Source organism: Schistocerca americana, chromosome 1 (genome assembly GCF_021461395.2).
Source record: "Schistocerca americana isolate TAMUIC-IGC-003095 chromosome 1, iqSchAmer2.1, whole genome shotgun sequence".
NCBI classification, from domain to species: domain Eukaryota; kingdom Metazoa; phylum Arthropoda; class Insecta; order Orthoptera; family Acrididae; genus Schistocerca; species Schistocerca americana.
Window position 1 is genome coordinate 1,216,763,443 of NC_060119.1, and position 26,644 is coordinate 1,216,790,086.

Consider the following 26,644-nt stretch of genomic DNA (forward strand, 5'->3'; position numbering starts at 1 on the left):
CATATGAAAAGTAGTGACAAAAAGAAGGGACAGGATTATAGGATATGTGTCAGGACATCAGGGAATAACTTTCGTGGTGCTAGAGGGAACTGTAGAGGGTAAAAGTTGTAGGGGAAGACAGAGATGGAAATAAAACTAAAAACCTAAACTCCTCCCGAACAGGTCATGATGTGCCAACGGTACTGACCGGCCTCCGTGTCATCCTTAGCTCATAGGCGTCACTGGATGCAGATATGGAGGGGCATGCCGTCAGCACACCGCTCTCCCGGCCGTATGTCAGTTTCCGAGACCGGAGTCGCTACTTCTCAATCAAGTAGCTCCTCCGTTTGCGTCATAAGGGATGAGTGCATCCCGCTTGCCAACAGCGCTCGGCAGACCGGATGGTCACCCATCCAAGTGCTAGCCCAGACAGACATCGCTTAACTTCGGTGATCTGACGGGAACCGGTGTTATCACTGCGGAAAGGCCGTTGGCAGAGATGGAAATACATGCAGCAAATAATTGAGGACGTAGGTTGTACTTACTACTCTGAGACGAAAAGGTTATCACAGGAGAGGAATTTGTGTCGGACTGCACCAAATCATTCAAAAAACTGACGAAAACTTTTGATCTGGTAATCTATATTACTCACAAAGCAATTCTATTGGATCTTTAGTTATGAAGGCAAAATAACAAATAATACACCGCTGAATCCCTTGGAAGCCATATTCATCATCATGGGAATCCGTTTCCCCATTTTTTGTTCCCTTTCAATGTCAGACGCAGCATTTGAGTCTTACGTGAAACACACTGTACGCGCCCTGTGGGTACAGCGAGTGGAGGTACAATTGTTGGTTGTGGCTTCCGTACCATGTTGTATGAAGACTGTTCTAGATGGTGCGTCTAATCATCGGTTGTTGTTGTTGTTGTTGCTATTGCTTTTAAATGAATGAGGGAGCGATTTTTAGCAATGTTGCACGTCTGAACGCTGTTTCATTTCGCAGTAATTGACAGAGACAAATGTATTTTGATTCAGGGTTGTCACCTCTGGCGGCTGCGGGTTTCTGTCGACCGAGGTACTCAAGGTAGGACTATGAGACGATGGGGCGTGAAACACTCGGAACTTGCTCGACTTCGGAGACTGCGTTTACCTACGTCCCACATGTACGCTCTGACCACATTCAAATTCTCTCTTCGTTGTTTACATTTACATATCTCGTGTTATCCCAAGACAAAAGTAGCGGTTAAATTAATTTTGTTCCTTTATTCAAGCACGTATATGAACTTAAAAGATATTCAAGAAATGTCGTGTAAATATAATCTGTTACCCCATGGTAGATACTTAAAAACGCTAAGCTCATAATGAAGAAAAGTATTTCAGTGAGTAAGGATTAGTCCTGTACATACTCGTGAGAAATAACTCGCCGAAACGAATGTGATAGATCGACATAAGACCGAAAGGAAAATGTAATGTGCAGCACTTTCAATATGTAAACCAGAAGTACGTACTGAGAGTTTTTAAGGACTGTTTTCAGATGACTGGAAGAGGATATAGGAAGTTTTTTTGGTGTCATGAATGGCAGTTTACTCTAAATGTAGAAAAATGTAATTTGATGTACATAAGTAGGAAAATAAACCTGTAATGTTCAAAAACGGAACTAGTGGTGCACTGCATCACACAGTCACTATTAAATGCGATATTAGATGGAATGAGCACATAAGGTCGATATCAGGGTGGTAGGAGGGAGGGTGACTGGCCGACTTCGGTACATTGGGAGAGTATTTAGCTCAATTATAAAGGAGACCACGACCCATTCTTGAGTATGCTCGAGAGTTTAGGACCCCAACTAGGTCAGATTAAAGAAAGATGTTGAAGCAATTAAGAGCTATGCTCCTTGATTTGTTACCAATGGGTTCGGTTGACACCCAAGAATTACGAAGGTGCTTCGTGAACTCAAATCTGAATCCCTGAAGGGAAGAAGGGTCAGGCAATGTTTTATTTTCTCCCGTACACCACTCATGAAATGATTGTAAATGATCACGACAAGAAGATTAGAAACAATTAGTGTAAAACATAGCTTTACTGACAGTCATTTTTCCAACGCATCATTCTTGAATGGAACGGGAAGGCGGTCACAAGACGGTAATACTAAAATTACCCTCCGCCACACACGATGAGGTGGCTTGCGGGGTTGTAGATGCTGATAGCAGTAATGCTTCTTTTCTGAACGCGTACCCTCAGTACAAATCAGATGAATCAGTTTATTTTATAGCCCAGTGAGTAGACACAGGGAAAATTATGACGAATGACAAAGATTGAATATCGGTTAGTAAACTGCTAATTAACCATTCGTAGACAGATGCGGTACGTGAAAATCTAAGACACTGATGTAAAGGCACAAAGAATGAAACGATAGAGTACATAGCACATCTCCTCTTCGTTACATAGGCGTTCGAATATATCCCTTCCGATATTATGCAGTTTGCAGGGAATTCTTGCAAGGTAGAAGACTGGCGCGCAGCCCTCAAAGCGAGGAGTTGCTCGGCGGAGCACTTGTCACACAAAGAATTTTACGGCGGAAGGAAAGGTGTCTTCGGCTCGGTTAACTTGTTCGCTCGGGTGAAAAGTCGCGCCGCCTCTTTGGAATTGCTCTTTCCTTTGACTCTATTGACAGCCTCTCAACTGGGAGATACGGCACTTTTATGCCTCAGGTAACGGCCAAATACTTCCAGACAAAACAATATTTTTCGTTGTGAAATGTGAATTAATAAAACAGCATTTTCATTCTTGTCAAGTGTTTTCATTTTTCACAAGAGAACAAAACGTGGCATCTTATTTGTCAGTCAGGATTTTACTACAGCAGATCACTGCCACTCAAATCATCTCATCACCACATGGTTTTGATTTTACTCGTTGGATATTCACAAGCACAGGGTAAAAAATAACAAGTACTGTTTCTTCTCACTAAGGAAAACTTCATTGTATTTAATATAGGACCTATTACCAGGATAAATATGAAAAGTAATACCAAAAAATCATTGTGATATTCCAGTACAAAGGAAGTGAGTAATATGAAACACATGTTGTTAGCTTACGTTTTCAATATAATCATTAATCTCTCCGTGGCTCATGACGTAATAAAACAAAATGTTGTTCAGTGGAATCTATGTACATGGTGTAACAGGTAGAAGTATAGAAATTTTCATATGTGGTACCTTAATATGTACACTCATCAGTGTGATGACTAATTTTTCTCTGCGTCGAACACTTCTCTCACAAACACGTCACAACGTTTACGACCTGATTTTTCTGCGTGGTGTTAACTGCACCTCTGAGTGGACTACATCTCTGAGTATAGACTAGCCGTTTTGTGTCCACGTGTCCAAAATTAAACATCCGACCTCCTGCCCAGTGAAAAATACGTATCAATGGCTTCCTTGAGCGATGCTTACTATCCAACCAAAAACATACGACTTGTAGTAGCTATAATTGTTAGTCTGAAAGTGACGTAAATACTAATATCATGTTGTTCAGTACATTCTGCACTGATACACGTTACATCAAGTATGAAGAGAAACATTTGCAGAGTTGGCTGCTACCAAAGAGTTCAGTACCAACAGCACATACCTTACTAACAAGGTACATACCCTAACTCGATCAGGTAAAACTGGTCGAAAATTATTTTGTATCTGTACAGGCATGACAGTGCCGTAAGGCCGTCCTATCGGCCCGAATGTTACTACTCTAACTCCGGAATAAGGGGAGCTGGACCCTGGAAGAAGAAAAACACAACATATAGACCAATCTATGGGGGAGCGGGGAGTGCGAATAACGAGAAGAAATTGGCACGAAGAAAAGCAGAAAACGCAAAGCATGAGTCACGACGCTTGCTCGCAGCCTGATCAAAGCTGTGACGGCGAGTCATCTTTCGTGTATGGGTAGCTCATTTGATGAACACTGGTTCGCGTAAAGCAAACGTCGCAAGTTCGGATGAGATACCAAAGGCAGTTCTTGGCTACCAGCTAGGAAAAAAACTTTCCATTCTTAGCTCTCCACTACTCATTGCTCCCACTGCTTCCGCAGGCAATCTCTGGGATGACCGCTCACAGTCCAAGGCTCGAAAGCTCTGACCGGTTCGCCCGCTAGTCAGACTAAGATTCCGATTGAGTGATGGTCAGCCCAAAACTCCCTGTTCCGCGCGGGACTAGCCGAGCGGTCTGAGGCGCTGCAGTCATGGCCTGATCGGCTGATCTCGGCGGAGGTTCGAGTCCTCCGTCGAGCATGGGTGTGTGTGTTTGTCCTTAGGATAATTTAGGCTAAGTTGTGTGTAAGCTTAGGGACTGACGACCTTAGCAGTTAAGTTCCATAAGATTTCACACACACAAAAACCTCCCTGTTCCGTCATGTGCTGCCTATCCAGGTACTTAGCGGAGCCAGCAGAGTGAAAAACACATAACTACCCCCCCCCCCCCCCCCCCACCCCACCTTCCGACGTCTAGCGTAAGAGCAGCGTTAACGCGGCCGGCTGGCGGAACAAAAACAAGACGTGCCACGAATTTCAAATTCACTTCACAACTTCACGTGGTATCTCTCTTTGCGTCACATTGTGATTTCATTCACCGATCACGGCTCGTTATATCACATCATTCATGCCTCCCAGTGACGTACTATAAGAGTTAGATTACATTTGTTGATATTTAGTAACAACTACCATTCTTTGATCAAGCATTGTTCGTCTGAAAACAGTGCTGCATTTAGAACGAAATTTTCAATCTGCAGCGGAGTGAACTGTCATATGAAACTTCCTGCCAGATTAGAACTATGTACCTGACCGAGACTCGAACTTGGGACCTTTGCCTTTCGCGGGAAAGTGCTCTGCCGACTCAGCTCACTCCGGCACACAGCTTTAATCTGGCAGAAAGTTTCGTATCAGTGCTCACTCCTCTGGAGAGTGAAAAATTCATTCTGGGATCATCCTCCAGGCTGTGGCTAAGCCATGTCTCCGCAATATCCTTTCTTCCAGAAGTTAGACTCATGTAAGGTTCGCAGGAGAGCTTCTGTGATGTTTGGAAGGTAGGGGACGAGGTGCTGGCGGAAGTACAGCTGTGAGAAGAGGTCGTCAGTCGTGCTTGGATAGCCCAGTTGGTAGAGCACTTGCCCGCGAAACGTAAAGGTTCGGAGTTAGGATCTCGGTCCCGCACACATTTTAAAACCGCTAGGATGTTTCAGTCGTGCATTTCGTACAAATTTCTTGTATTCCTCTATACTACTGTGTCCAGTATGAAGTGCGTCAGATGGTAACGAACGTTACGTGGTATGTCGTAAACGCATAATAAATGTTTCATCACACTTCTTTGATGTATTTGCTTACTCACTTTAGGTTTTAAATTGTCTCCTCATTACGAAGTATACCCAGTTAAGGTAGCAGCTAATCTATGATTTAGTCGCATACTGTTCCGTAAATACGATTTTTTTCTGTTCAACGCTGAGGAATTCCGTCGAAGGCGTCCAGGTAGTCGGCAACGGCCTTGCCGCAGTGGATACACCGGTTCCCGTGAGATAATCGGAGTTAAGTGCTGCTGGGCGTGGCCGGCACTTGGATGGGTGACCATCCAGCCGCCGTGTGCTGTTGCCATTTTTCGGGGTTCCCTCAGCCTCGTGATGCCAATTGAGGAGCTACTCGACCGAATAAAAGCGGCTTCGGTCAAGCATACCATCATAGCGACCGGGAGAGCGGTGTGCTGACCCCACGCCCCTCCTATCCGCATCCTCCATTGAGGATGACACGGCGGTCGGATGGTCCCGGTAGGCCACTCGTGGCCTGAAGGCGGAGTGAGGGTGCGTCCAGATAGTGGGGAAACATGATTTCAAGCTGCTCTATCTAAACCATTCGGGATTTCATGATCGAATAGAGAAATTTGCCTTTCACATCATCGATAATTCCAAAATAGGTGTTTTTTTGTTTTTAGTCTCAATGAAACTAAACACCCATCCTTCTTAGCAACTATTGAAGCAGTAAACATGAAATATGGAAGTGGATAAATGCTGGATACTTTCTACAATATATCAGTTCAGAAACATACTAAGACATGTTGCATGAACCATGGCGATCAGCTACCCACTTTTACATTAACTTTATATAGTTTAATATTCACTTATAAGCCAAAACGTTATGACCACCGCCCACCGCGACTTTGTATGCCGCCTGGTGGCTCTGCGGCCACGAGAAAATCCTTAAAAGTATGTAAGCAGAACAGACACGGACGAGGGATCATCCTAGCGAAGATAAGGAGTGTTAATGGAGAAACCCATTGAGATAAGAAACTTTGACAGAGGGCAAATTATTATTATGCAGAGCTTGTGAACGAGTATCTCTGAAACGGCGAAGCTGGTCGAATGTTCACGTGATACTGTCTTGAGCACCTATGGAAACAGGAAGGACAGTGAATCCACTATTGGGGGCTAAATTGTTGGACGTTCACGACACTTCACAGAATGCATCTCTGCCGAAGGAGCACAATGCTGGTGAACGAACAAGTGTTTCGGAGCACACCGTTCACCGTACATTCCTGAATGTGGAGTTCCGCAGCAGATCACAACTACGTGTTCACATATTAGCCCAACGACATCGGCAATTACGATTGCAGTGGGCAGGAGACCACCAGGATTCGACTGTCTATCAACGGAAACGTGTCGGCTCTTCGGGTGAATCACATTTTTGCTACACTAGGTCGATGGTTGTCTCCACAAACATCGTCACCGAGATGAACGGCGGCTTGAACGTGCATCGCGCGACGGACGTAAGCTAGTGGGAGCAGTGTTATGCCATGGCAGACATTCTCCTGCGCTTGCTTGGGATCTGTGTTAGTAATTAAAGACACGCAGACAGCTGCGAAAGGCCTGCATTCCTTCAAATGTTTCAAATGGCTCTAAGCTCTATGGGACTTAACATCTGAGGTCGTCAGTCCCCTAGACATAGAGATACTTAAACCTAACTAACCTAAGGAAATCACACACACCCATGTCCGAGGCAGGATTCGAACCTGCGACCGTAGCAGACCCGAACTTTTCGACTCTGTATGTACAGAACCGGGAATCAGTGATCATAAGGCCGTTGCAGCATCCCTGAATATCGAAGTTAGTAGGAATATAAAAAAAGGGAGGAAGGTTTATCTGTTTAGCAAGAGTAATAGAAGGCAGATTTCAGACTACCTAACAGATCAAAACGAAAATTTCTCTTCCGACACTGACAATGTTGAGTGTTTATGGAAAAAGTTCAAGGCAATCGTAAAATGCGTTGTAGACAGGTACGTGCCGAGTAAAACTGTGAGGGACGGGAAAAACCCACCGTGGTACAACAACAAAGTTAGGAAACTACTGAAAAAGCAAAGAGAGCTTCACTCTAAGTTTAAACGCAGCCAAAACCTCTCAGACAAACAGAAGCTAAATGACGTCAAAGTTAGCGTAATGAGGGCTATGCGTGAAGCGTTCAGTGAATTCGAAAGTAAAATTCTAAGTACCAACTTGACAGAAAATCCTAGGAAGTTCTGGTCTTACGTTAAATCAGTAAGTGGCTCGAAACAGCATATCCAGACACTCCGGAATGATGATGGCATTGAAACAGAGCATGACACGCGTAAAGCTGAAATACTAAACACCTTTTTCCAAAGCTGTTTCACAGAGGAAGACCGCACTGCAGTTCCTTCTCTAAATCCTCGCACAAACGAAAAAATGGCTGACATCGAAATAAGTGTCCAAGGAATAGAAAAGCAACTGGAATCACTCAACAGAGGAAAGTCCATTGGACCTGACGGGATACCAGTTCGATTCTACACAGAGTACGCGAAAGAACTTGCCCCCCTTCTAACAGCCGTGTACCGCAAGTCTGTAGAGGAACGGAAGGTTCCAAATGATTGGAAAAGAGCACAGGTAGTCCCAGTCTTCAAGAAGGGTCGTCGAGCAGATGCGCAAAACTATAGACCTATATCTCTGACGTCGATCTGTTGTAGAATTTTAGAACATGTTTTTTGCTCGCGTATCATGTCATTTCTGGAAACCCAGAATCTACTATGTAGGAATCAACATGGATTCCGGAAACAGCGATCGTGTGAGACCCAACTCGCTTTATTTGTTCATGAGACCCAGAAAGTATTAGATACAGGCTTCCAGGTGGATGCTATTTTTCTTGACTTCCGGAAGGCGTTCGATACGGTTCCGCACTGTCGCCTGATAAACAAAGTAAGAGCCTACGGAATATCAGACCAGTTGTGTGGCTGGATTGAAGAGTTTTAGCAAACAGAACACAGCATGTTGTTATCAATGGAGAGACGTCTACAGACGTTAAAGTAACCTCTGGCGTGCCACAGGGGAGTGTTATGGGACCATTGCTTTTCACAATATATATAAATGACCTAGTAGATAGTGTCGGAAGTCCCATGCGGCTTTTCGCGGATGATGCTGTAGTATGCAGAGAAGTTGCAGCATTAGAAAATTGTAGCGAAATGCAGGAGGATCTGCAGCGGATAGGCACTTGGTGCAGGGAGTGGCAACTGACCCTTAACATAGACAAATATAATGTATTGCGAATACATAGAAAGAAGGATCCTTTATTGTATGATTATATGATAGAGGAACAAACACTGGTAGCAGTTACTTCTGTAAAATATCTGGGAGTATGCGTGCGGAATGATTTGAAGTGGAATGATCATATAAAATTAATTGTTGGTAAGGCGGGTACCAGGTTGAGATTCATTGGGAGAGTCCTTAGAAAATGTAGTCCATCAACAAAGGAGGTGGCTTACAAAACACTCGTTCGACCTATACTTGAGTATTGCTCATCAGTGTGGGATCCGTATCCGTACCAGATCGGGTTGACGGAGGAGATAGAGAAGATCCAAAGAAGAGCGGCCCGTTTCGTCACATGGTTATTTGGTAACCGTGATAGCGTTACGGAGATGTTTAACGAACTCAAGTGGCAGATTCTGCAAGAGAGGCGCTCTGCATCGCGGTGTAGCGAGAGGATGCGTTTCTGGATGAAGTATGGAATATATTGCTTCCCCCTACTTATACCTCCCGAGGAGATCACGAATGTAAAATTAGAGAGATTAGAGCGCGCACGGAGGCTTTCAGACAGTCGTTCTTCCCGCGAACCATATGCGACTGGAACAGGAAAGGGAGGTAATGACAGTGGCACGTAAAGTGCCCTCCGCCACACAACGTTGGGTGGCTTGCGGAGTATAAATGTAGATGTAGATGTAGCAGCAGCGCGGTTCCGGACCGAAGCGCCTACAACCGCTTTGCCAAAGCGGCCGGCGCATTCGTAAATGCTTGTTGTCTTCCCAGATGACGATGTCATCTCTCACCATTACAATTATCCGTGTCTCGGAACCACAACCGTACTATAGTGGTTTGAGACACATTATAGAGAACTCACGTTGACGTCTCGGCGACCAAAGTCGGATGACGTAAACCCTATGGAACCCACCTGGGTCGGTATCGGGCGCCATCTATGCGTATGCAAATCAGAGGGCCGGATACGCAGAATCGATTATGTATTTCGTTCCAAAGACGGACAAATAATCTATGAAGCAGATGGGCATAATGTTTCGGCTCCTCAGTGAAAGTGAATAGCGCAGGGTACTTTATTAATTTGTAAAAAAGTATAATCCATTCTATACTGAAGATAGCAATGCAAGTTCTATTAGATGTCGCTCATCTTTGCTTTAGTAAAGCTAAGGGCATCGGTGAGGTGGTACTGACGTTAGACTTGTTAATATAAGCTAGGCGAAAGAAAATTCATGACACTCTGTCGATCTAGAAGAAACATTTTTTAATTCTCAGAAAAAAGGTATAAGTAATAGGAAATCACGGGGAACAGAGACGAAGAGATAAATACTCGGATTAAAAAGACATGAGGCAAGGAGGTAGTCTTCCTCCTTCTCTATTCAGAACGTTTGTCGAATAATTAGTGAAGAAAATAGAAAAAAGTTTCAGGAACAGGATTAAAATTCAAAGTGAAATAATATCAATGATAAAAATCACTGATGACATTGTGGTCTTATGTGTTTGGGAGGGAGGTCTGTTGAACGGGATAAAGAGTATATTGTGCACAGAACATAGTCTGACAGAAAACGAAAGAAAGACAAACGAAATGAACAGAAGCAGAAATAAGATTAGCAATGACCTTATCAAAATTAGGAGCCATCTAGCAGACGAAATGAAGGGATTCTGCTGTCTTGGGAGCTCAAATGGTTCAAATGTTTCTGAGCACTATGGAACTTAACATCTGAGTTCATCAGTCCCCTAGAAGTCAGAACTACTTAAACCTAACTAACCTAAGGACATCACACACATCCATGCCCGAGGCAGAATTCGAACCTGCGACCAGACTGAAGCGCCTAGAACCACTCGGCCACAGCGGCTCGCTATCTTGGGAGCAGAATAACTCACGACCAACGAGGCAAAGGCGACATATGTACTAGAAAAGTCGAAGGTTAAGTATACTGGTGTCGTTCAAAGTAATTTTAGTAATAAATTTCAGAGAACGCATGTCAGAAGAACAGCATTACATGTATACAAATCTCTGAATGTCGAAAAACTGGAAAAGAAGACTATCGAAGCGCCTGAGACGTGATGCTACGGTAGCAAATCTTGCATAAGCACGGAACGAGGCGGCGCAGTTGTTAGCACACTGGACTCGCTTTCGCGAGGACGACGGTCAAACTCGCCCGCTGTGATCCTGATTTAGGTTTTACGTGATTTTCCTAAATCGCTTCAGGCAAATGCTGGGATGGTTCCTCTGAAAGGAGGACAATGCTGGGATGGTTCCTTTCGCATCCTTCCTTAATCCGACGGGGCCGATGACGTCGCTGTTTGGTCGCCTCCCCCAAATCAACCAACCATCCAAAAAAATAACTACATAAGCTACTGTACCGTGCATGATGGGCGATACATCGTAACAATATCATCGATTTTATTTCGTATCGTAAATATCACGTATTGAGCGAAGGAAAAATGCTACCTATATGTTTGTGTGTGCGCTGTAATCTCATATTCTCACGAGCACCCTGCAAGATATTCCTTGGTGGGACTACAATGGCCATATAGTCTTCGAATTAACGAACATGATTTCACAACTGCGTCATCTTCCTTTCAGGGATTGCCATTTACATTCACAGAGCATTTCTCTTATAATTTCGTACATGATACAGAGACCAGTTAAGGTTCTAATGTCTATTCATTCATTTTATTGCATTTTCCCATAACACTTCCGACGAACGTACTTCTTTTTTCGCCTTACGCAGTGCTAATGTTACGTAGTCACCAGATTTCATATCGTTTGTCGGTATTACCCCTACATGCGAGGCGTATTCGGAAAGTAAGGTCTGATTAGGGGCGAAATGGAAAACATTATGAAAATCCGATGGAACTTTGCACAGATGTGTTGGGCAGTGTCTTTAGTGTGCCTGTCGACCGCTTCGCGTCGCTCTTTTCAATTCAGATCGCAAAGTTCTCACGTAGAAGTGCCTAAAACAACAGTGTCTCCCGCCAAGTATATGGATCTGGTGAGAGATTTTTTGCCTGAAGCTATGCAGCCCACATAACATAAATGTCATGCCTTTCTTTCTTCAAGATAATTTTCAGCTGTAGGGGCTATGAAGACGTTCCTTCAGCGTTTTCGATGGGAAATGTTTCATCACCCACAATACAGCTCTTATCTGGCTCCCTCCGCTGTTCATCTCTGCTCACACGAACCACTGGCTACGAAGAACAACATTTTGGCACAGACAACGAAAGGCAGACCAGCGTAGAGCATTGGCGCAAAATACACGCGGCTGCTTTCTGTGACGAGGATACTGGAAAGTTTGTAGAACGCCATGACAGATGTCTAAGTTTGAAAAAAAATGGCTCTGAGCACTATGGGACTCAACTGCTGAGGTCATTAGTCCCCTAGAACTTAGAACTAGTTAAACCTAACTAACCTAAGGACATCACAAACATCCATGCCCGAGGCAGGATTCGAACCTGCGACCGTAGCGGTCTTGCGGTTCCAGACTGCAGCGCCTTTAACCGCACGGCCACTTCGGCCGGCGTCTAAGTTTGAGCGATGACTATTTAGAGAGATAGCTGGAAGGTGTGGCTAACTGTTGCGGATAAAAAAATTTTTGATTTTTATTGTGGTTTTCATTTCCCGACCGATTGGGACCTTAGTTTCCGAACAGCCTTCGTATTTAGACGATCTGACGTGTTCATGACGTTCAATAATCGTGTAATCAGAGAATACAAAGCTATTCTTTTTATAACAAGCATTACCTTTGGGTTCTATTTATCAAATACTTGCTAAGCCAATTTCGTATTTGCGAAGTATTCCGTAATGTCGTCGGTAGAGTGTTGGCCAAAAAGGCAAGGATCCAGCTTGGAGCAGCACTCCAGATCACGGCTTACGTGGTCACGTGACTGAGACTAGCTGGGCGCCGTAAGTTACTTTAAGGAGTCCCTTCTAATCGTATGTAAATTTTATTATTATTATTATTATTATTATTATTCCACGAAGAAGGACGATATTTTCTTCTAAAGAGTGTCACTGAGTTAGATTACAAAGTTCCTTATTTGTAAAGCACAAAAGATAGAGTCAACACTTTTTGAACTGGCAAAGCTGTGGTAGAAACATTTTACCACTAGAGGTCTTTGAAAAATAAGTCACTGTTCGTCTTGCTTAACACTGCGTTCCTTTCGTTCCGATTGTTTCTCGTGGGGGTATACGAAACGCACTTCTGACAGCTATTCCAAATACGACTCTGCAAACTACTCTTAGCGATCTCCGTTATGTGTTTCTGCAATTACTGGGGAAATTGCCGGTCGATTGGCTCTTGTTAATGAGGTACCAGTCCGACCTACTGTTTCAAGATAGGTTATAGGAAGAGGACGGGTCAGATAAATGAGAGAAATTAGATGAACAACTTGATTTGCCCAAACAGTAATTAACATTTTCCAATTATTTGTTCCTTTCCATTACTAAGTGTTTACAGATTTTAATTGGAGAAAATACGACCAAGATTCCATAAATATTCGTCCTACAGAATTACGTACACACAGAGGGCAAAGAGGAATGTTTCATATCCGTAAAGAGCCAACAGTCATATGTCTCAATCATATGGCTACCGCTGTCTTGTCCATTTCGCACTCAGTCTTGTATGAAAACTTTGTAGTGTGATGCATGGAATGTAAAACAGCACCCAAACAAAATATCATATTGCGGATAGGTGACTGGGCCAAAAATTAGTGAATACTGGAACGAAACATTCATTGGAGGAGAAGTATTTCTGTGTGTCATTTCAAACGTTGTAAAAAAATTGTGATAGGAAACTTACGTGGAGACTACCAGCCTTACATATATCTGACATCGTGTGAACTGGTGAGACCAGTCTGAACTTTCACATTATTCTGAAATATCAAGTACGGCAAGATCGCTTGTAAATCCTTTTACTGATTACCTGTTTCGACAGATCTGTGCTGTCATCATCGGATTTTGTAACACTTCTATTAATATATTACAAGATCCGATGATGACAGCAGAGATACGTGGAAACCGGTAATCAATAAACATATTTACAAGCGATTTTGGCGCACTTGCCATTTCAGAACAATACTACCAGTCTTTTTGAGAGAAATTTAGTGTTGTTGCTGTTGTTGTTGTTGGAAGAGAGCTAGAAACGCTAATGTGCTATGGTTCACGACATTAAATTAGACTTGCCAAATGTACTCGTAATTTGAGACCAGTCAAATGTTACTTAGTTACATTTTACTGAAATTCCCATTGCTATAGTGATCTTGTCTTTTCAATATATCTGAGAGAAACAGACGGGGAACATACACTCTGTGTATAGGATCAAGAACTTCGTCGATCGATCCTCACCACGACTGTTTAAATAACAGTTTATAAGCCTGCACGACAGCAGGTTTGATTAGCCCTAGAGAAAAAATTTCTCAGGGGTGATAAGCAGGTAATGCAGGATGATATGTAGTTAATTACTATGTTCTTTCACTTCATTTTATTTGAATATCAAATTAAAAATATCACTATAATGAAATATTTCCAGAAGTTTACTTGAAAATCTGGAAACAATAGTACTAAGTAGAATTGGAATATGATGTGCTCTGAAATGATCGGTTGCTTACTAATGCTTGTGAAAGAACACGAATAATCAGAAATGAACACAGTTTAATTCACTTATGGGATATTACATTTTCAAACAAAAAATTAAATTTAATAAAAATACAATAGTATTATAAGTAATAAAACACTATTGGATAAAGGCGCCACTTGATCCAACAAGTTCCAGACATAGGATTAAACTGGACTTAAATATGTTATTGGAGACGTAACGTCCATAGAGTCTACTCACTACAAATTTCAGTTGTATTTATGGCCGACTTAAAAAAATGGACATCGTCAACTTTTATAGTCCTGTTTTCCTCAGTTGCGTGTAATATTACGGTATATTAATAATTTTTACTTATGGACCGTCTGACAGCAACTGAATAAAACACAATTTTAGTGCCATACGCGTTTCGCCTTTATTTTCTGCAAGGCATCATCAGTGGCAGATTGTGTGGACAATTTCCTACATACTACGCTCCTGTTGCATTTTTGGTGTTGTTCTTCTTCTTATGAACGCCAATTTGCGGTTTCTTTCCCCATTCCACAACACTATGCACTGAACGCTTGTTTTAAAGCAATGTTTTTCAATGTTTTTCAAAAACATTGCTTTAAAACAAGCGTTCAGTGCATAGTGTTGTGGAATGGGGAAACAAACCGCAAATTGGCGTTCATAAGAAGAAGAACAACACCAAAAATGCAACAGGAGCGTAGTATGTAGGAAATTGTCCACACAATCTGCCACTGATGATGCCTTGCAGAAAATAGAGGCGAAACGCGTATGGCACTAAAATTGTGTTTTATTCAGTTGTTGTCAGACGGTCCATAAGTAAAAATTATTAATATACCGTAATATTAAAAAAATGGGTTCAAATGGCTCTGAGCACTATGGGACTTAACATCTGAGGTCATCAGTCACATAGACTTAGAACTACTTAAACCTAGCTAATCTAAGGACATCACACACATCCATGCCCGAGGCAGGATTCGAACCTGAGACCGTAGCAGCAGCGTGGTTCCGGACGAGAGCGCCTAGAATCGCTCGGTTACAGTGGCCGGCTGACTGACTTCGTCGGACTAAAGTGTAACTGCTGTAGAACATCGGTCACTATTTATAGAAACCACCATTTACACAAGCAAGGCTAGCCTTGATATCCACTTGCGCCTTGGTGTATCTTCAGTAAAAAGTCATTCTGACTTCCACGGTCATCTAGCACAGCATAAGCCCACTGGTGCTGCCGGGGTTTTTAAAGTGGCCTCATAAGTACACTGATCAAAGGACTACCTACAGTCCACAGCACAGAGAATGCTGCTGACCTGTGGAAATAGTCGCAAAACCTCTAGCAGTGATCCCACTTTGTGGCATGGTGCTTTACGGTCCATGCCTGTCAAGCGTGCTGAGTGCAGTTCTCTTCTGAAGTGACTCTTGTTATTCAATGATGAGTTTACGTGGTGCATTTTTCTGTTTGGTCATCGTCATCATTTCACGGTACACCATTCTATAAGAATCCATAATATCAAACATCATTTATATTATTTATTGTGCTATACTTTCAAGATCAGTAGCTGTTCACAATAGCTTATTCGCAGCAAATGTTTTTTTACATATGCTGGCAGAAGAAAACACCAACAAGGGGTCGTGCGGCATAAACGAAAGTTGGTAGTCGTGTTTCACTATCTGAAAGAAGATGTGTATTCAAATTTTGCGACATTTGCGTCCGAGTGGCGGTAGCAGCAAAATGAGGACTGCTTTAAAAACACGCTTAACGGTCGTGTGCCTTCGATTGAGTTGGTGAGTTGATGTTAGTCAAGAATGCCTTTAAGGGGTGTAGGACGTCAAACGGGCCGACTTCGAGAAGCACCACAGGACATTTTAACTTGCACTGTCTTTGCTTTTACGAATAAATTCATAAAACGTCGTCAGCATGACCAGGAAGGATTCACACTCATAGCAGTGGAAGTTCAAAAACACGAAAAAATAATATTTTTTAAATGTGAAATTTCATGATTTTTTTCACTCACTGTTGGCTGCATATGTCGCTATACGTACACTTTCCTTCATAAGTAAGAGAGATTCTTCTATGAATTTTGCACAGCTTACAAACCATACTTTCAGGTGTATGAAACTCTATGGAAAAATGAATGGGCTGCTACGTTTTAAACTTCGTGTTTAGAGAAAATTCGAATTTGATAGTTAATTGTCTCAATTTTTTCCACAGTTTTTAACAGATTTGGGAAATTCTAGAGTTTCATACACCTGTAAGTATGGTTTGTATGCTGTGCAAAATTCATAGAAGAATTTCTCTTAGTTATGAATAAAAGTGTACCTACAGCAACAAATGCAGCTAATACCAAGTGAAAAAATGATGAAATTTCACATGTAAACAAATTTGTTTTGTTATGTTTTTGAAATTCCTCTGCTATGAGTGTGAATCCTGAATCCTTCGTGGTCATGCTAGCAAAGTTTTATGAATTTATTTGTAAAAGTATAGACAGTGTAAATCAAAATGTCCTGTGGTGCCTCTCCTGCTGCAAGTCGGCCCGTTTCACGTCCTACCCCCCCCCCCCCCCCCCCCTTAAGGCGACAAGGACGACATTATCAACACATCACTGAGTTTGAACGACGTCGTGTAACAGGGCTACGAGTACTGCGATATGGTAGAAAGACGTGGCGGGAATGCAGCCACGGTACACGACTGGTAGCAGCGGTGGCCACGAGAATGTACAGTCGCAAGAAGACCGGGCTTCGGACAGCCGCTTGAAACTACTGAGAGGGAGGACCATCGTGTTCAGATTACGGCACTGTCGCATTGTACTGCATCTGAAGCAGCAGTTTGAGCAGAATTTGGCACCACAGTGACAACGAACTGTTGACAATTTTGTTACTTCAAGGACAGCTCTGAGCCAGACGTCCTGTAGCGTGCATCCCACTGTTCCCAAACCATTGCCATTTGCGACTTCAGTGGTGTCAAGCGAGGGCTTATTGGAAGGCAGGACGGACATCTGGTGAAAGATGGTTCTGTCTCGGTGCCAGTGGTGGCCCTTTTATTTGTTAGGAGGACAGTTGACTTCCTGCTGTCAACCTGCCTGCGTGCTAGACACACTGGACCTACACCTGGAGTTATCGTCTGGGATGCGATTTCGTATGGCAGCTGGAGCACTCTCGTGATCATCACATGCAGCCTGACTGCAAATTTGTACGTTAATCTGGTGATTCGATCTGCTGTGCTGCCATTCACGAAAAACATTCCAGGACGTCTTTTCCGACAGGATAATGCTTACTCACGTGCCGCTGTTGTAACTCAAAACCTCTACAGGGTGTTTACATGTTGTCTTGGCCTGCCCGATCACCAGTCGAGCGCGTTTGGGACATCATCGGACAACAAATCGAGCGTCATGCACAACCGTCCCTGTATTGACAGACCAAGAGCAACACACACGGAACTCGATTGCACAAAATGACATTCGGCGCCTGTACAACACAACGAATGCACGGTTGCATGCTTGCATTCAACAATCTAGCATTAACACTGGTTGTTAATGTACCAACATTTTACATCTGCAATGGTTATCTCTCTTTTACATTAACCTATGATCTCGTAATGACAGCCACTCAAATATGTTACCTAACCAAATGTAGTCCCGAAATTTTTTACACTATTTCTTATAAGGGATCTGAAGAAGAACGAGAAACATCGACTAATTTCTACTTGTTGCTCTCTGTTTCAGGAGCCCAGGAGCCATGCTTGTTGTTGCTACTACATGTGCTGTGGACGCTGATGAGCCAGGTACAGCTGCGTATATTGATATTAATAACTTATTACTCAATGTTAACAATATTAAACTGCTTCTCCATCAAGTTATTCCCACATAGTATAGGTAGAAAGAACATCTACCGAGATTTTAGGTGACGTAAAAACATTGTTATTCAGTCGTCACATTTTTTATTCACGCGAATGTCTGTAAATATTGCTTGAGAACACTTACGTACTTGTAAGACATTGAAACGTTGAAACTCTCGAAAAGGAAGGAATTCCATAGTGCAAGGGGTACAAATAAGTGAAATGAAGAAAGAAAGAGGATAAAAAAAGAAATAGAGAAGTTTTTTAAATTTTTATTTAAAGAAACGGTTCGTATAGTAAGATTGGTGATATTTATGTAATACTTAACGGATAGCTGTAGATGACCGAGACTGTAGAGAAGAAGAATACGTGGTAAACCCATTTCAGAACAATAGAGAGAAAGTATAAGTAAGACCTGTAAACGTTGTTGCTCCTTTATGTGAAACAAAGGAATTTGTTGAGCTATTGTATAAAAATGGGCTGACTATAGCCGATATAATCATTACATCTCGTCGTCCACAAGCTTTCATGCTGTTTGTTCCCATGTAGTAAAATCACCACGTTTAATTCACCGAAACTGAAAGAGAAAATAAAAAAATGAAAAAAGAAAACAATAAAAAAATAAACCATAAACAAATGTCAGTAGTATATACAAAAACAATTTATGACACTGTAATTCTTGAAATTACTGCAATGGACTGCTGTACATAATTAAAAAATTTGAACATAATATCTGAATTTGGTTTCAATAGAACGAGGTTCAACGCTAAAACAGTGGTGGTCGTAACCTGTTGAAGATAATGGTTGATGAATTGTTCCCCAAATGCAAATAGTTTTTCCGTCTGGCGCTCGCTGGGAAAATGTGACAGTCGCTTTCGAATGCGTCAATGTTATTATTCACAAATGTCATTAGAGACTGTATGAGCAGCGATACCAAAATTATAAAGCATTTACCTACACGAAGCCGGCAAACTGACAATGAAGACTATTTTGACTGCTCTTTCTAACTGAGTTGTATTCAGAGTTGCCTCAAAATATAATACTGAAAGATGCAGCACAATAAAATTATGCGTCGTTTACAAGCTGTCGCGTTTCAATGGCAGGCACAATGGAGATTATTCTAATAGCATTCATAGCAGCGTCTCCACAGCTAAGTGGCTAGTGTGATTGACTGCCATATAGAGGATCTGGGTTCGATTCCCGGTATTATCGGGGATTTTTTGTTGGTGGGAGGAAGGTAATAGGGCATCCTGTCCCACGTGAAGTTCACTGAGGATGTAGTTGACCGACTAGTAGCTGCTTCAGGTCACAAAAATTGACAACGGCCGGGTGAACAATGCGTCGATCTCACGCTGCTCCATAAGGCATCAAACGATGAGGGTGACACGGCTTTCAGCCCCTACCGACGGACCCGCCCGCGTTTGAAAAAGGAGCTAAGTTTTTTTTTTTTAATAATTCTTTCAGCATTTATATCCTAAATGTGATGATTACAATATATATATATATATATATATATATTCAGTTCAGGAATTTCTGTGTTGTACTTCACTAATTATATCATCCATTTATGATTCTTAACTTTCACTTCTACGAGAATTTCGCTTCAGAAACTGTTTTCCACATGTTTTTGTGGAGATCAGCATCTATCAGTTTCCTGTAAGCCACAAGCCGATATTACCTACTAACATATTTTTTATTACCTAACGTTCCACCTAACCTATTTGTATTACCAAATATATTTAGTGTGAGATCATTATTATTATTGTGGTCTTCATTCCGAAGATTTGTTTGATGTATCTCTCCATGTTACTCTAGCCTGCACAAGCTTATTTTTATTCGAATATCCCGTATGAGTCTACTTACTGTATTCATTTATCGGTCTCCCTCTACGATTTTTACCCCTCCCTCCCCCCCCCCCTCCAACTTCTCCCTCTAGTAATCAGTTGGTGATCCCTCGGTGTCTCAGAACGTCTCCGATCAACTGATCCCTTTTTCAGTCAAGTTACGCCTCAAATTTCTTGTCTCCCCAAATCCATTCGTAGCTCTTCATTAACTGCATTACCTACCCATCTACTTTTCAGTATTCTTCTGTAGCACCACGTATTAAAATTTTCTAGTCTCTTCTCGTCGAAAATGTTGATCCTCCATATTTCGCTTCCATACACGACTTCACTCCCAATACCTTCATAAAATGCTTCGTACAGCTTAAAACTATATTTGATGTCTCCAGAATGAGATTTTAACTCTGCAGCGGAGAGCGGAGAGCACTTGCCCGCGAAAGGCAAAGGTCCCGAGTTCGAGTCTCGGTCGGGCACACAGTTTTAATCTGTCAGGAAGTTTCATATCAGCGCACACTCCGCTGCAGAGTGAAAATCTTATTCTGGAAACATCCCCCAGGCTGTGGCTAAGCCATGTCTCCACAATATCCTTTCTTTCAGAAGTGCTAGTTCTGCAAGGTTCGCAGGAGAGCTTCTGTAAAGTTTGGAAGGTAGGAGACGAGGTACTGGCAGAAGTAAAGCTGTGAGTACCGGGCGTGAGTCGTGCTTCGGTAGCTCAGTTGGTAGAGCACTTGCCCGCGAAAGGCAAAGGTCCCGAGTTCGAGTCTCGGTCGGGCACACAGTTTTGATCTGTCAGGAAGTTTCATATCAGCGCACACTCCGCTGCAGAGTGAAAGTCTCATTCTGGAAACATCCCCCAGGCTGTGGCTAAGCCATGTCTCCACAATATCCTTTCTTACAGGAGTGCTAGTTCTGCAAGGTTCGCAGGAGAGCTTCTGTAAAGTTTGGAAGGTAGGAGACGAGGTACTGGCAGAAGTAAAGCTGTGAGTACCGGGCGTGAGTCGTGCTTCGGTAGCTCAGTTGGTAGAGCACTTGCCCGCGAAAGGCAAAGGTCCCGAGTTCGAGTCTCGGTCGGGCACACAGTTTTAATCTGTCAGGAAGTTTTATATTTGATGTTAACAAATTTCTCTTCCACAGAAATACCTTCCTTGCTATTGCCAGTCAACATTTTATAACCTCTTTATGTCAGCCATCAACGTTTGTTTTGCAGTCCAAATAGCAAAATTCATCTATTAATTTTAGTATCTCGTTTCCTAATCTAATTCCGTCAGCATCAACTGATTTAATTCGGCTGCATTTCATTGTTCTTATTTTGGTTTTGTAGATGTTCACCTTACGAGTATATCTTCCTTTCACGACGCTATCCATTCCGTTCAACTTCTCCTCCAAGTACTTTGCTAGCACTAATAGAATTGATGTCATCGGCCAACCTCAAAACATGTAATTCTTCTCCCTGACCTTCAGTTCCTGCTCCGAAGTTTACTTTGGTTTCCTTTACTGCTTGCTCAATGTACAGATTGAATAACATTGGGGGTAGCCTACAACCCTGACGTATTAAGGAAAGCAATAGACCCGGAACGGAATCCTATGGCAACACTCTCTCCCCACTTTAGAACGTACCATGCGGATTTAAATTAGTTCCCTGACTGTTGACGACACTTGGTTACATCCCTTTGTTTCAACTTCTCTAGATATGAAACGAACCATTGTTCATCTTTCCTATAATAGTTTAACTTATGGAAGATGTGGTTCCCCCTAGAGCCTGCATGCACGTGACGCATGCGAATGCTCTTTACGCAGGTGCGGTGTGCGAGACATTTCGTTAATACTCATAGGCTTCTTGTTGTTTTTAAATTAGTTTCGAAAACAACTCTTTTTTCAAAGATCGGATCACAAAACTTATTTCGTGTTGTAAGATTTGACGTTGTAAACACACTACATAAAATAAATTCTTCCCACGTGAAGAGGATATAAGTGTATTATATCTCCTGAAACGCCTCTATTCCTAGATAACAACGTTGTTGTTGTTGTGGTCTTCAGTCCAGAGACTGGTTTGATGCAGCTCTCCATGCTACTCTATCCTGTGCAAGCTTCTTCATCTCCCAGTACCTACCGCAACCTACATCCTTCTGAATCTGCTTAGTGTATTCCTCTCTTGGTCGCCCTCTACGATTTTTACCCTCCACGCTGCCCTCCAATACTAAATTGATGATCCCTTGATGCCTCAGAACATGCCCTACCAACCGATCCCTTCTTCTAGTCAAGTTGTGCCACAAACGTCTCTTCTCCCCAATCCTATTCAATACTTTCTCATCAGTTATGTGATCTACCCATCTAATCTTCAGCATTCTTCTGTAGCACCACATTTCAAAAGCTTCTATTCTCTTCTTGTCCAAACTATTTATCGCCCATGTTTCACTTCCATACATGGGTACACTCCATACAAATACTTTCAGAAATTACTTCCTGACATTTAAATCTATACTCGCTGTTAACAAATTTTTCTTCTTCAGAAACGCTTTCCTTGCCATTGCCAGTCTACATTTTATATCCTCTCTACTTCGACTACATTCCATTATCCTCGTCTTGCTTTTGTTGATGTTCATCTTATATCCTCCTTTCAAGACACTATCCATTCCGTTCAACTGCTCTTCCAAGTCTTTTACTGCCTCTGGCAGAATTACAATCTCATCGGCGAACCTCAAAGTTTTGTTTTCTTCTCCATGGATTTTAATACCTACTCCGAATTTTTCTTTTGTTTCCTTCACTGCTTGCTCAATATACAGATTGAATAACATATGGGAGAGGCTACAACCCTGTCTCACTCCCTTCCCAACCACTGCTTCCTCTTCGTACCCCTCGACCTTTATAACTGCCATCTGGTTTCTGCACAAATTGTAAATAGCCTTTCGCTCCCTGTATTTTACCCCTGCCACTTTCAGAATTTGAAAGAGAGTATTCCAGTCAACATTGTCAAAAGCTTTCTCTAAGTCTACAAATGCTAGAAACGTAGGTTTGCCCTTCCTTAATCTAGCTTCTAAGATAAGTCAGTATTGCCTCACGTGTTCCAACATTTCTACGAAATCCAAACTGATCTTCCCCGAGGTCGGCTTCTACTAGTTTTTCCATTCGTCTGTAACGAATTCGCGTTAGTATTTTGCAGCTGTGACTTATTAAACTGATAGTTCGGTAATTTTCACATCTGTCAACACCTGCTTTCTTTGGGATTAGAATTATTATATTCTTCTTGAAGTCTGAGGGTATTTCGCCTGTTTCATACATCTTGCTCACCAGATGGTAGAGTTTTGTCAGGACTGGCTCTCACAAGGCCGTCAGTAGTTCTAATGGAATGTTGTCTACTCCGGGGGCCTTGTTTCGACTCAGGTCTTTCAGTGCTCTGTCAAACTCTTCACGCAGTATCGTATCTCTCATTTCGTCTTCATGTACATCCTCTTCCATTTAAATAATATTGTCCTCAAGTACATCGCCCTTGTATAGACCCTCTATATACTCCTTCCACCTTTCTGCTTTCCCTTCTTTGCTTAGAACTGGGTTTCCATCTGAGCTCTTGATATTCATGCAAGTGGTTCTCTTCTCTCCAAAGGTCTCTTTAATTCTCCTGCAGGCCGTATCTATCTTACCCCTAGTGATACTCGCTTCTACATCCTTACATTTTTCCTCTAGCCATCGCTGCTTAGCAATTTTGCGCTTCCTGTCGAATTCATTTTTGAGACGTTTGTATTACTTTGCCTGCTTCATTTACTGCATTTTTATATTTTCTCCTTTCATCAATTAAATTCAATATGTCTTCTGTTACCCAAGGATTTATACTAGCCCTCGTCTTTCTACCTACTTGATCCTCTGCTGCCTTCACTACTTCATCCCTCAGAGCTACCCATTCTTCTTCTACTGTATTTCTTTCCCCCATTCCTGTCAATTGTTCCCATATACTCTCCCTGAAACTCTGTACAACCTCTAGTTTAGTCAGTTTATCCAGGTCCCATCTCCGTAAATTCCCACCACGTAAGACCCACAAATCAGAATCTTCTTCAGCAAAAACTGAGAGAAATGTCTGGATAAAAATCCTGGCTGAAGGTCACTAAAATTCCTTTACTGATTACTTGTGTCAGCTCATTGTCGAGCCATAATCAGATCCAAAATACAGAAAATTGCGTAAAAGAGGCGAACGATAGCAAAACAAATTTTATATTTTAACCTCCATTCTGTGATAGGTAACAACGAAACAAATAAGTTTATTCAGTGTGTATCAGCCAACAGGCGCAACACCACCAGGCGCAACAACAAGTGGTATAAAGGTGGAATCACACTCTAAAATGGGTCGTCACGGTTACACAATCTACAATGCTAGCCACATATATCTCCAGAGCTCGTATTGCCACACTTGCGTTTAAACGCTACGGGTTGACAGTGGTAACTATGATACAGTACACATTCGCATGTGCCCGCATCTCGTGGTCGTGGGGTAGCGTTCTCGCTTCCCACGCCCGGGTTCCCGGGTTCGATTCCCGGCGGGGTCAGGGATTTTCTCTGCCTCGTGATGGCTGGGTGTTGTGTGCTGTCCTTAGGTTAGTTAGGTTTAAGTAGTTCTAAGTTCCAGGGGACTTATGACCACAGCAGCTGAGTCCCATAGTGCTCAGAACCATTTGAACATTCGCATGTGAATATGGTGTATCACTCTCAACGCTAGCTACGAGAATAAAAAAAAGAACAGCCGTACTATGGCTGTCAGAGAACTGGCCGCATATGTAACATTATTGCTATACGAAAACTCTACTTACCAGATGGCGCTGCTAACAAGCGAGATTTTAAGAAGTCGGGGCTCCAAAAATGCAATGAATTTCAACGTAACGGTCTTTTTACATAAAATTTAGGGAACTATGTTCAGTTTCTACAATTTCTAGGAATCATATACCGAACACAAGCCGTTGGTTAAGTAATACAACAAAAGAAGGAAATTAATATGGCCGCAACTGAAAGCGGTACAATATTTAAAGATACAGGAAAGAATGCACAGAGCCAATGATCAACAAATTAAAAACGTATAATACTAAATAATAAAGCGAGAAATAATTTAAACCAAAGTGTAGGTGTCAATTACATCCGGCGTTGTGAGTGACTTTAATTAAAAATCATAAATAAATGAATAAAACCTAAGTGGTACAACTGAGCGAGTAGATATTAAGTTAAAACAAGTTACAAGGGTCGAACTTCATGAATATTTTCATAGTAACTTAGTAACTTACACCCAGCTGATTACTGTAGAACGTATCATCAAACATTAACTCATAAGATACTTGTCAAAATGCAAGTTAACTGATTAACAATAAGCATTATTTTGTTTACTTTGTAATAAATATTCATGAGAACTATTACATTAGAAGTAATATCCAGGCGATCCAGCCGACATAGACTTATGTATCATCCCAAAGAAGCTTAAGGTGTAGGTGTTACACACACAGTGTGTAGCTATCGAGTAATATAAGTCAGTTTTGGTGCTTCATAGGAAAGTAGAGCACAGGTGAAATTACATGATGTTGTAACCTGAGGTGTAGGTGTTAAGTATAGCCAGAATTACATGTGGTTACTAAGTATTATGAAACCCAAAAAAAATAATACAGGAACCATGAAAGGGGCTGGATCGTAAGCTATAAATTATAGTCATAGGTAGCCTTACGCTTAAGTATGATAGAGAATAAGGTGTCACACTATCGTGTATGTGAAGTCACAACTTGACTGAAGTATATTCGGATACCAAGGTGCGAATATGTAAGACACAGAGCAGATACAAACCAAATGTAGCTGTCTAGATGCCAGAGACACCATGATGCATTGAGCGATATAGCTCACACTTAAGTGCTTGATATAAGAGATGCACTTACTGAGATTCAGTATAAATTATATTTTATGCATAAAAACGTAATAAAACAATCATCCCAGCAAAAAAGGATTAACAGGTGCCTCAAACGCTATCATGGTCTCCGTACATATAAAATTAATAGTACGTAGCCTAAGTCTAAGGGAAAAGTATCAAGGGGCATTAAGCATAGATACATCTGAAACCGGAGAGGGATGTGATCCTAATTTAGCTTGAGGTCTAGGTGTTGCACACTGACATATCAATTAATGAAGCTCAGATTTTAGTGTTCATATAAAATAAGCGAACAACTGAAGGTTCCATGTTGTTGTAACCCGTAGTTACAATAGCTTTATAAGTGACCACTATTAAAATCAATACAGGAGAAACAATTATGTAAGTGACATACAGAAGCCGTTGGATGTTTATAACAATGGTAAGTAGCCATATCTCTGTATTTTATACACAATAAAATACCAACAGCCTGCAGGTGTAAAAATATAAATTACCACTACAGGTTCCTAATGTTAAATGTATCTAAAGACCAATTTCAATCTCAATGTAGTTCAAAATCTAGCTGCTATATATGCGATGAAGCATCGAGCAAGATGGCTCACAGTTAAGTGCTTCATATGAGAGAAGCATATATTACAACTGCTGGTGAGGTACCATGTTTGCTTGAAAATGTAACAGAACAATCATAGATATAAGATATCTCTACACCACAATACATTTTCACTAACTTATTGTTTGAGATGTAGGTGCTAAGCAATGGGGTGAATAGTACAATCCTTTACATCAGGTACTTAAATAAAAATCCATTATGCTTGTTGATAATACAAAGACTGATCTATAAGTTCAGCGCGTGTCAGCGGTTGAAATGAACTGTTGATGTAAATCATAGAAGAATTAATCATTATTCATAAGTATTAATGGCGTAGTGGTTCGAGG

General features: G+C 41.8%; 1 protein-coding gene and 1 pseudogene across 1 annotated transcript in view; one reads left to right on the forward strand and one right to left on the reverse strand.

The window, feature by feature from the left end:
* Positions 1 to 26,644, forward strand: part of LOC124598129 (lachesin-like) — a 702,598-nt gene that overhangs the window by 664,029 nt on the left and 11,925 nt on the right. Inside the window, exon 11 of the mRNA XM_047135981.1 lies at positions 17,868 to 17,926. Within this exon, the coding sequence (XP_046991937.1) occupies positions 17,868 to 17,926 (59 nt within the window). The remainder of the gene's footprint in view (positions 1 to 17,867; positions 17,927 to 26,644) is intronic.
* LOC124556077 lies at positions 357 to 474 on the reverse strand (annotated as a pseudogene).